Genomic DNA, 12,555 nt, shown 5'->3' with positions numbered 1-12,555 from the left:
GAAAGTTCTTTTAGTTTTACCCCCATTTTAAAAGGACAAGGTATTTTGGGCAGGCTAGAAGATTTTCTTGGGCATTTCTTAAGAAAAATGCTACTTTTTCTAGAGCCTTATAAAACATTATCTATGATTATGGGGTTAATATCAAACAGCTTTTGCTTTTCTTGGCTTGTAACATTTAATTTTCCATTGATTAACATGGTAGCTTTTTCTGTTCTTTTTGTTCTTGAGTAAGTGAATGATTTATTAGACCTGGTACTCAGTTTATGAGCTTTTCTCATTTCAACTTGAAGAAACTGCAAATATTTATAGAAGATGAACCACATGTATTTGTTCCTGAAAAATGTCAGAATATAACACTCAAATCAAATGCCGAACAGAAGCTACTCCCTAACAGTACATACTGCAGAGATTTAATTTCCATTGACATGTTTTCCTAAACAGTTTTTCCCACTACAGTAATTCCTAACTCAAAAACTACTGAAATCTTCTGTTAAGTATATGCTCACATATTACTGAGTTATGGGCACCTAAATAGTCATACAGAATTTCAGAAAGATTCCTATCTTTAGAAAATACAATAATGAATGAATGAATCCTGTTAACCATATGCCACAAAGGAAACATTACATAAGACTATGTTTGAACCAAATCTCCTTCTTTTTAGTTTGCTCTGATACTTCAAGGCCGCTTTGTTTGTATTCACAAGGAAATTCTAAATCTAGGCAACAACAATTCGGGAAACGAACCAACAGTCTACCACCCACAAAGGCAGGGACTGGCTTTATCAATAATCCCCTCTGCCTAACAGTCAAACTCAAATACATGCTCACTCAAATAAGGAACCACCATGGAAGGACTGCAAAGCAGTATAATGTTCCTGAAGGTAACATGGCAATAAAAAGCCTCCGAATTGTATATACCCTTTGACCAGTAAGTCTACTTCTAGGGATGGATCCTAGGAAAACAAATTACATGTGAGCAAAAACCCAATATCCTCAATGGAGAGCCCTGGAGCACACCCTTGGTCACAGCTCACACTGACGCTGCTCCACACCTACCACGGCTCCCCACAAATCCACGAGTGCTCACAGCACTCTACAAGTAACACACCTGTCTCCTTCTCTCATCTCCTCTGGACAAGGAGAGTCAGGCGCAACCTGTCTATGCTGTTGTTCAGAAGCTAAGCAGTGTCCAACTCTTCACAACCCCATGGACTGCAGGCTTCACTGTCCTTCACCACCTCCCAGAGTTTGTTCAGACTCGTGTCCATCGAGTCGGTGATGCCATCCAACCATCTCATCCTCTGCCACTGTCTTTTCCTTTTGCCTTCAGTCTTTCCCAGCATCAGGGCCTTTTCCAATGAGTCACCTCTTCATATCAAGTGGCCAATCTGCCTAAGGGCACACTAAAGGGAAAAGTGCCAGGGTGGAACCCAGCTGATCCCAGGGTCCCAGTGTTGCCTCCAAAATAGTGTTGCCAAAAAAAAAAAGGGATTTCTCTTCTTATGTGTTACCCATTTCTTTTGACTTTCTTTCTAGGGGCAATGTCTTCAAAGGGAAAATCACAGCAAGAGTCTCACAGGCAAACCTCCACCACCTTGCTGACTCTGATTTTGGTGTTCTACAAATGACAGGATTTTTAAAAATTTTCTTTCAAACAAAAAATTATCGAAACAGTCCTTTCCCTCCCAATGTAGTACTTATTTCTCAATTCCTCCTTCTCCACTCATAAAACTTGCTATTAGCAGAATTATTAGTACATTTTATGGTATAAAAAAATAAACATGAAGTCCTCAATTCAAACACACACACATAGAATGAATTTCATTTTCATACAAAACATGGTCCTTTAGCAAAATGATATTTTTTTTTAAAAATTCTTGTGCCCAGTGAATGGCCTATGAGCATGGGGACTGGCCAACCATCACCTGAAGAAATGAAAAGCCAGCCATAGGAAGTACACCCAGCGATCCCAGGCCTGAGAAAGAGGGGTGCCAGGGCAGGAGCAGGAAGCCTGGGCTCCAGGTGCGCTCACTGGGGAGCAAAGTCCTAGAATTCACAGTAGGTGCCAGGGCCTCGAGGTCAGGCGTCGGGACAAGCAGCACTGCACTGGGTGGTTGAAATGTGGCACCGCAAAAGTAACAAATGTGATGGAGCCTGTAGGTGTGAACTGGTGAAACTTTTGGTCGAGCCTGCTTTATCTTCAGAAATACACAGGTATAAGCAAAACAAAAATAAGAAGCTAAATATATATATATATAGTCTAAAACCAAATAAGCAAGTAGTCAAGACTGGTTTATTTTTATTTTATTAATTGCTAGAAAGGCTTTCCAATATTCAAATGTGCTTCTTCTGAGAGTTGCCCCAGTGTGATCTCAAGAGTCTATGTTAACGTCCTTTCTGGAAACGTCCTCTTCTTAGTTGTTGTATTCTTGAAGAGCCTGGGCCATGAAGAGTTTGCCTAAGTTCTGGGCAGTGAACTCCTTGATGTTCTGGCAGTAAGTGTTAATCTGGCCTGCACATTCGGGAAAGTGAGAAAGAGTCATAATGTTGCACAAATTGCAAAATGACCTAGAGTATCAGTCACATGATAAACTCAGCATAATACAGAATCATCAGAATTTTATTATGTTTTGAATCGATAACAAAACAGAAGCAGACTCAAAGATACAGAGAACATACTAGGGGTTATCAGTGGAGAGAGGGAAGAGGGGAGGGGTAATACAGAGGTAGGGAAATAAGAGGTACAAACTATTAGGTATAAAATAAGCTACAAGGCTATACAACACAGGGATATAGTCAATATTTTATAATAACTATAAATGGAGTATAAACTTACAAAACTGAATCACTAGATTGCACACCTGTTACTTACATAATATTGTACAGCAACTATACATCAATAAAAACTGTTTTAAGAGTTAAGAATTCCATTCATTCATAAGGGATAATAAACAATGTCAGTTGTTTTGAAGATAAGCTATCTTCCACTCTTGGTTATACGGAGAATGAAGAAAAACAACAACTTTTTAAAAGATAATCAGGAGTTACTAGAACATGTTAATTGTCAATCAAAATTTACTGACAGTGCAGATCAGACCAACGCTGGAACTAAGAGAAGTGAGAAAACAGCTCTAGCTCTTCTCAGTCAGGTGGAAAGGAGAAACCAACCAAAGAACAGTAAACTAACCAGACCCCCCTGCCCCAGATGTTAACAACTACGGGAGTTTTCAGCCCACGCTCTGGAAATGTTAACAGCCTCCTGCTGCACCCCCAGAGCCAAGACAGAGCCAGAGCGGGGCGTCCACGTGAGGGGAGGGCCCCATTATTGCCTGAGTCCTCAAACAAGTGATCTGATCTGATGCGACAGTTACACATTACTTAAAAGTGTAAGAAATACAATTTTGCTTAAACTGGACCTTAGGTGAGAAATGTGTCTCAGTTTCCCAAATTTAATTTAGACATGTACCAGAAAGCTTTAAGGAATTTGGAATTTTCTCCTGTTCTAAAAATATGTCAACAGAAATGAGAAACTATAGAGGATCAGCTTTTCTTTTGTTGGATTTTCACACTAACAAACCTCTTGGACAACTGGCTGGCTGAAACAAACAGTATTCAACCACATTTACACAGAAATAAGCTGTTACAGCTGAGTATGAGCATGAATGTTATACACTCAACATCAGGCCCTAGCACAGGACACACGGCCTCCACTCCCTTAAGGCAGCGTTAAATGTTGGGTATCCCCTGAGAAACTCCATCCAGAGTCACACTCATGTTGCTACAAGACGAGTCAAAGTAAAGGAGATGCTTCTTCGAGTCAAAAACTACAATTCATATCAGACACCCACATTCAGGCCAGGCTCAATCGGGCTAGAGCACCAGAAGAAAGGGGTTCCAGCTAAATGATCTTTTCCATTATGAGATGATAAACACTTTTTCTTGGTTTCCATGTCAGATGATCCACAATAAAAACCTTCTCATTTTAGAAAGTTTATATAATCCCACCTCAGAAGTGTTAAGATGAACACCGAGTGGAGCACTGAAAGGACCTTAGAAATAATAAAGACCGACAAATCCTTAAATTTCAGAAAGTATAGGTGCCAGATTCAAGTTCATCATTCAACCATTTGAAACACACTATCTTAGTGTTAGTGAGCCTCCCACCGTCTGCTTCCTAAAGAATAAAGAAAATCAGCCATGTTCTGCACGGGCCAGCAGTACCTGCAATGAGCAGAGAATCCATCCTGGCAGGGGGCTGGTGTGGTTTGAAGAGTTTGGACAGATCCTCCTCAGGGAGTGGGGGTTCTCCTCGGCTCTGGCGCTGCATGTTCTCCTGCTGGCGACGCTGCTGATACTAAAATTCAGAAGGGGGATGGCTGGGTTACTATTCTCTACCCAAGGAGAAAAATAAGACCTCCTTCACTTATGCGACCAGCAAAAATCCCACTGCTTTGAATTCCAATCTCGGTTTTATAAATGTAACCCTTCCTAATCTTTGCCTCTAAGAGGCTAAATATGGTGACGGTTGCGATGGTCAAAGAAAACTTCGTTATAAACTCTAGTGTCATTCTGAGTTCTAAGAGTCTAATCTAACTAATGACTTGGAAAAGCAAAACTGGCTATGTGAGGGGGCTTCAAAGGCAAAGCTCAAGATGAGTGAGAAAAAAAGAAGGAACTTGATCATTTATGACAACAGGGTAATAACAGTGTGACAAGTACGATTCATCCCAACTTATAGAACTAAGTAATGAAATACCACAGTGCAGAATTTTTTCAACTTTATCTCTACTGACCAAAAGAACAATATTGATGATGTTACTATTATAACATCACTATAATAACATACTATTATTATAATAGTAAACACTATTATTCTTAACAACAGATAATCATCTGTGCTTTAGCACCACAGCTGAGAATGAATATTAGCTCAGATAACGCTTCAAAAACTTTCAAACTCTGGATTCTATGATTCAACGCAGAAAATGTGGGAGTACATCTAAAGATATAGACCAACTATAAACTTACAGTTCTAATTACAGTCAAGATGCTAATAGCTGTGAACTGCCTAAAACAGCAAAGGGAGTAATAGCCCATGCACAGCCTTAAAGGTCAGGAAATGGGAAACCAGGGTAGGCGAGTAAAAATTTTAAGGTCTTAGATTCCTAAAGAAGGGAAGTAACTTGCCTTGTGAAGATTTCTATTTACTATGAGGCATGAGAACAGAAGTTAGACAAATCTAAAAAGGGTTATGAATGGTGCTAAGAACAAATGTCAAGTGTAAAAATCTGTGACATATTAGAATTAAAAAAAAAAAAACTCTCTTAAAATTGGTTCCCAGAATCAACTGTCTCACTGGTGACAGATTCTCAACTTGATCTTCCAGCTGAGTCTAAACTATAGGAAGGGCCAATAGGAGAAAGGATCAAGATGGTTTTATTCTCCCCAGAGACATTAACCATTACCATCTTCATCACCATCTTTTCAGTTAAAAATAAAAGGTATTTTTATAGACATATATGTGCTTTTTAATATTTTATGTATGCTGAAACAATATATTTTAAAATTCAGTAAATATATGAACACTGAAATTAATTTTTAAATAAAAATACTCTCAGAACCACTTAATTGTGCTTAGAATTCTACAGTTAACAACACCTAAAGTACATTGTAATGAACAGACTAGTCAAACACTCACATGGATGTACATTCTGGAATCAACCATCTATGAACCAAATGCTAAGAATATTCTGGGGCAGTATAGTCCAAAACAGTATTCCACGAACCGTGACAATCAATCATGTGGCCTTCAGGCAACATTGACAAAGAAAAGTATGATTGGCCAGAGCAGTATGGATGTGTGTATTACATCCAGGAAATCCCAGGGCTCCTTCTGTATTATACTACCTATTTCACAGCAGTTGGTCTATTATTTCCTATCAAAATTGCTTGCTCTTAATCACAATTGCTCAGTTTTTTAAACAAACTGAAGATTGCTAACTGTACTGCAATAAGCCACTAGCAGACCAATTATAGTTAGTAAAGAAATGAGCTGTGAACCTCCAGAATCTCTCTGCCTGATTTTCTCAATAAATGTAGCCCTTATTTGCATAACCTTGGCACTACCATCTGAGCTTAAAATACTAGCTCTCTTCAAGACAGCTATTTCTAAGTACAACTTGCAAATAATCTATTAGTAACATACTATATAAAGAATAATCTTTTAAAACATGATACAGAGTTACCAGCTAAGAGTCAGTGATTTATTAGTTTAGATCATTTTGAAGATGACTCTTGAAGCATCACACTTAGAAATGAATTCTATGTTAGCTGAATTTTCCCAAATACCAACCTGATGTTTCTGCTGCTGCTGTTTACTTGTGTTCCTCATGTATGTGTTATATTTAACTATATCTTGGCTCATCTCATCCACTCTGTCCATCAGCAACTGGAGTGTCTTCCCCAAGTGATTGCTGAAATATAAAGTACAGATACTGACACGTCAAACTTTTAAAGTTAAAGCTCTGCCACTGCTCTAAGCAGTTTAGAGATATTAAGTTGATCTCCCATTTGCTTAAAAAAAAAAAAAAGCACACACATACAAGAAAGCAAGGGTGAAGGAAAGAATGTGAGTCAGCATGTTATTAAACTTTCTGTATCAAACCCACAACTATAACTACAACGGTATTTGAAATAGTTCAGTTTCTTCCTGAGAGCATATACACACGTCAGAGCAGTAAACAGTTAAACGTATCTAGCAGGGTTATCTAAAATGTGCACTTTTGGAACAACCAAGTTTAACCTAAGCTCAGTACTCCTGAGTGCACTTCCTCATCCCGGCCCTCCCCAACTGTGCTCCAGACATTCAGATCAGAAGTCACAGAAAGGAAGAACCAGGCAAAGAGACTTGAGACTTCTGGCACGTGCTTTCTCTACCCAGCCGGTTCTGAGAGAGTAACTGCAGCATTTATTCTGCAAGGCCAGATGAAGAGGGCTCCTTTCCCTCTGCCCTTCCTAGAATCTGGAATACAGTCATTTTTCATCTTTTCCTCTCCAGGAATTTCTGCTGTAGCTTACTTACCAAAATCTTCTTATAAATTGATGCTAACGGTTTGTACAATGCCCATCATATTCACTGATTTCCTCCTGCAACCATCTCCTACCATTTTAAGGCTCACTACACATAGATGTAACCTAAAAATAACTAGCTGACAAACAGGATTCATTCATTCATTCATTCCAAAAGGCTATCTACTAAATGACTATTATGTTCCAGCCTCAGTGTTATTAACAAATAAGGAGACAACAGTGAATGACACGTTCCTAGTCTTGGTCTTCACTAGCTTACAGGTGATAGGAAGAAGAGAAGAGATGAGATAGACACTTAAGATAGTATGGTCAGAATATTTCTTTTAAAAGATGACAGGTTGAAAGCAAAGGATTAGAAGGCATCAGCCATGGAAAAAGTATTCTAGGTGGAAGAAAGCACAAGTGCTGGAGGCCTGAGATGGGCAACAACTAGGCTGATTTTAAACTATGGAGGCCTGGCATGGGAGGAGCACAGAGACAGGTTAAGGAGGTCAGGCAAGCACGAATGAGGTACTGTTGGCTGTCCACGCAACACTCCAAAAACATAGTTAGTGAGAATGAGACCCTATGATTCTAACATGAACGGTACCTTGGTGACATGTTCTGCCTTAAATTTTAAAATGACAACCCTGGCTGCTATGCAGAGAATACACTGGAGAGTAGAAACCAGAAGATGGTAAAGAGTCAGAAAACTAAGATCACGGCATCTGGTCCCATCAGTTCAGTTCAGTCGCTCAGTTGTGTCCGACTCTTTGCGACCCCATGAATCACAGCATGCCAGGCCTCCCAGTCCATCACCAACTCCCGGAGTTTACTCAAACTCATTTCCATCGAGTTGGTGATGCCATCCAGCCATCTCATCCTCTGTGGTCCCCTTCTTCTCCTGCCCCCATCACTTCATGGCAAATAGATGGGAAACAAAGGAAAGTGTCAGACTATTTTTCTGGGCTCCAAAACCACTGCAGATGGTGACTGCAGCCATGAAATTAAAAGACGCTTACTCCTTGGAAGAAAAGTTATGACCAACCTAGACAGCATATTAAAAAGCAGAGACATTATTTTGCCAACAAAGGTCCATCCAGTCAAAGCTCTGGTTTTTCTAGTAGTCATATATGGATGTGAGAGTTGGACTATAAAGAAAGTTGAGCGCTGAAGAATTGATCTTTTGAACTGTGGTGTTGGAGAAGACTCTTGAGAGTCCCTTGGACTGCAAGGAGATCTAACAAGTCCATCCTAAAGGAGATCAGTCCTGAATATTCATTGGAAGGAATGATGCTGAAGCTAAAACTCCAATGTTGTCCACCTGATGCAAAGAACTGACTCATTGGAAAAGACCCTGATGCTGGGAAAGACTGAAGGTGGGAGGAGAAGAGGACAACAGAGGATGAGATGGTTGGACGGCATCACCGACTCAATGGACTTGAGTTTGAGTAAACTCCGGGAGTTGGTGATGGACAGGGAGGCCTCGTGTGCTGTAGCCCATGCGCTCGTGAAGAGTTGGACATGACTAAGAACTGAACCAAACTGATGGAAGTGCTAGAAAGAATAAAGAAAAATTAGAATGCTCATACATTTGTTGTGAGAATGTAAAATGGTGCTGCCACTGTGGAAATAAGTTTGGTGGTACCTCGAAGAATTAAACACAAAGTTGTCACATGACCCAGCAATTCTATTCCTAGGGGTGTGTGTGTGTGTGTGTGTGTGTGTGTGTACACACTCAAAAGAACTGAAAAATCATGTTTGTACAAAACCTTGTATGTGTATGTTAATACCTGCATTATTCAAAACAGCCAGAAAGTGGGAACAAAAAAAGGATAAATAAATTGTGATACATCAATATGATGGAATACTACTGCATCATAATGAAGTATTTATCCATGAATGAAACTTAAAGGCATTACACTAAGTGAAAGAAACCAGACACAAAGGCCACTTATAATATGGTTCTATTTATATGAAATGTCCAGAAGAGGCAAATCCACGGAGACAGAGAGTAACAAGTGATTGCAAGGGGTGGAGGGTGAGAGTTGGTATTGACTGCACAATACTGCAAACATACTAAAATGTATTTCTTAAAAATGGTTAAAATGGTGCCTTCATTTTCTGTGAATTTTATCTCTACTTTTAAAACTGCATACACACGCACACAGAGAATCTACTGTGGTGTTAGACAGTAGCAGTGGTGGCATGGACTAGCCCAGTGGCAGTTAGCACGGAGGAAAACGGGCAGAGCTGAGAGAGGAATCAGGGGTGCTCCCAGTTTCCTGGCCTAAGCAGCTGAGTGGTTGGTTACAGCACTCAGAGGGAAAAGAGACTGAGGAAGAAACAGAACGGGAATCCTGGGAATGAGTAAAACTAAACCCAGCTAAAACACGAATTCTATATGGATTCCATCTGTAACCTTAAAAAAAAAAAAGCTTCGACTCAAATTGTAGGAAGAGCATAGATCTGGTCTCTGTGGGTGTGTGTAAATTAATCTTTTAATTCTAGGTCTGGCACTACCTACCTTAACTCGATATAGTAGTTTGGCCTAATAACTTAACCTAAAAATCAAGTGTTTTTGCAAATTAAATCTTATTTCATATTTATCTTATTATAATTTTGTGAATCAGCTTTAACTTTCAGACATTTCTTCTTCTTTGCAAATCAGATTAAGTATTTACTCTTTTTTTCCAATTTCTTAACAGGCTGATTTTAACTCATCTGTAATTTGAGCTGATAGTGCAAGCTGGAAGAATAAAAAAATTTTTTTTCCCCAATATCTCATCAAATGTCCAGATCGACTGATTATTGACACTGCTTTCCAAATAACTTATGAAATTTAACAATACTGTGTCCTCTCGCATGCATTCTTTCAACATACATTACTGAGTATATACTTACTTTCCCAGTCACACTCAAAACATTCTACTTAGAAGAAAGGAACACAAAAAGAGAAGTACCACACAGTGGTGGTAGACTATAATAGAAGAGAAGCATAAAATATAGTTTGGTAGGATCAGGTGAAGACTCTCCAGATTATATGAAGCTGAATTTTGAGTTTTTGAAGGAGGTGCAGATGGGAGTTGAAGACAAGGAACATGGGGAGGGACACTTCAGATATCGTGTGTAGGAAGCCTGTTTAGAGACACTGCATGAAAAGTCTGACACATCTGCAGGACCACAAGTAACTCAGTACATCAGAAGCTCGGAAAAAGGGCAAGATGGGGGAAAAAAGAGAGCAATGAACCTGAAGAGACAAACAGTCACACGGCTAAGACTCCTGGAAGCTAGGGCTAAGTCTGGATTCTATTCTAAGGACAAAGGGGACTCTGCCAAAAATTCTAAGCAAAGGAGTAATGTGATCATACATTTTAGTTTTAGCAAGATAACTGCAATGAAAGAGGAAAAGGTCAGAAGCAGGAAATTAAGAGACTGTGAAAGTAATCAGGAAAAGAAATAATGAGGCCCTGACCAAAGGTAGCCAAGGACAAGGATGTAGATGAGATCACCCCAGGAATCACATACAAGAAGACAGACCCCAAGGAACACATAGTTAGGGATGAGCAGAGGAAGGCTGACTGTGGAGAATGACAAGTAACTCAGTAGTAGAATCCTAGACTCAAAATATTTCAGGAAGAAGCTATTATCAACACATTAAATGCTTAAGAGTCTACCATATCCAGCAATATCGTGATAATGTGTGGCTTGAGCAAAAACTCTTGTCACAGAATAGATGGAACACTGTTTAGGATAAGTGGGAAATGAGTAAATACAGACAGCAACATGCAGAAAATCCTATTAAAAAGTTTGTAAAGAATAAAAGGAAAAGATGGAGTAAATGGTGAAAGGAAATGGATAAACTGATACAAGGTCAAAAGATGTTCTTTCTGGAACTTAAGTTTAAATGTCCTTACTTATTCTTAGAAGATGCACATTCAAGTATTTACAGGTTAAGTATCAGGTCTGTAATTTACTTTCAAATGATTCAGGGAAGAAACCCATTTATGTCTACAAAGAGAGTGGGTGCAAAGGTAAAGGTGCAAAGTAAAGGTTTATGCGTGTTTATTGTATGATTTATCATTCTTTCAATTTTTCTCAACAGTCGAGCATTTAAAAAAAATTTTTTTTTTTTTTTTTTTAAATGGGGAAAGCCAGTCAACAAATATAACAGAAAAGGACCAGTACAGAGAGGAACAGGAGATAACTCAGGAAAAAGGGTGCAGAAAAAGAGAGACTGGATGAGACCTCATGGAGACCCTGAACTCACGTTCACCAGTGAAAGAACTGAGGCCCAAAAATTGTATGAAATACTGTAATTCACTACAGGATTATTTGCTAAATAAGTCATTTATATCCTGAAGTGCAAAGAGATTCAGAGAAGGGAAAGGTCAGCCCCAATCCTTGGCTGGGTGATGGAGGAGAAGAGAGACACAGGAAAAAGCCACTGAGGAGAACAACTGCCCCTGCAGACAGAGACCTAGTATGTGTTTCCAGGTCTTGTATCCGGGACTCTGACTGCACCGACTTCAGCAACAAGAAAGGTACTACCAGAATAGAGCTCCCCTCACCCCCCAAAACTGTCCTTCATGTGAAGTACTACGGTCGCGTGTTATACAGGTGCATGTCACCGTGGAAGAGAACACGCACGGGTACGTGGGCTGCCAACATTTCACACCATTCTATTACCGTATGCTCTTCAGGAATCTCACCAGCAAGAAATACTTGAAAATCTGCACAGTTCAGGTCTTGAAGGGCAAAAGGAATTAACAATAATACGGAACTGTTTCACAGATAACGTTCACAGGGAATCAGGTACATTACCAAGAGCAACTTTATGGGGATCTTTTCAGTACCAGTGCAGCCAGAATACTGAAACAGAGTTACTGTTCAGAGTTTCAATAATATAGTCTTTTCTTTTATTGCCCAGGAAACAAAGAACTGGAAACAGATAACTTAAACAGATGTGAACCAAAACACACAGTGATAAGCTTGCTCTGGCTGCAGTGTCCATTTGTCCTTATTATCCTTCAGGCATGATGCCCACACTCAGTTTACTTTTTTAAAGAGGAAATAAAAACAGAATTTTTTTCCATGTGTGAAAAACTGAAGGCTTGTGTAACACATTTTTAAAAATTAATCAAGGCTGTTATGAAATAACCATACCAAAACTTCCATCTAATAAAATTAAGAATCAGAATTTTTCAAATGAAAGGGAATGCAGTATATGTTTTATTCATAGCATAGAGCAAATTTATCAGGTAAATCAAAAAACTGATACACACATATGGGTTGTGAAAAGCAAGACCAAGTAAAATGTTTAAGGAGCTACTTCAGAATGATTTCTGAGGCAGTTTCTTAGAAAAAAAATTGTATGGCAAATGATGATTAACATCATCGTGCTACTAATGTTAGAAATTAAAATTTGAGAGGCATGAAGGTTACATTTATTTCAGTGTTTTAAATTAGTATTATCAATTGGGGT

At 39.1% G+C, this 12,555-nt stretch overlaps 1 protein-coding gene across 1 annotated transcript in view; it reads right to left on the bottom strand.

Annotated features, from left to right (window-relative positions):
* Positions 1 to 2,291: 2,291 nt before the first annotated feature.
* EIF3H (eukaryotic translation initiation factor 3 subunit H) overlaps positions 2,292 to 12,555 on the bottom strand; it is a 95,638-nt gene continuing 85,374 nt past the window's right edge. The window contains exons 6-8 of the mRNA XM_020883378.2: positions 6,355 to 6,475; positions 4,224 to 4,356; positions 2,292 to 2,514 (exon numbers count right to left, since the gene is read on the bottom strand). Coding sequence (XP_020739037.1) covers positions 2,417 to 2,514; positions 4,224 to 4,356; positions 6,355 to 6,475 — 352 coding nt within the window. The 3' untranslated portion in view covers positions 2,292 to 2,416. The remainder of the gene's footprint in view (positions 2,515 to 4,223; positions 4,357 to 6,354; positions 6,476 to 12,555) is intronic.

Source organism: Odocoileus virginianus, chromosome 15, assembly GCF_023699985.2.
Source record: "Odocoileus virginianus isolate 20LAN1187 ecotype Illinois chromosome 15, Ovbor_1.2, whole genome shotgun sequence".
NCBI lineage: Eukaryota > Metazoa > Chordata > Mammalia > Artiodactyla > Cervidae > Odocoileus > Odocoileus virginianus.
Note: the sequence above shows the minus strand (reverse complement) of the source record. Positions and strands in the feature narration are given on the sequence as shown.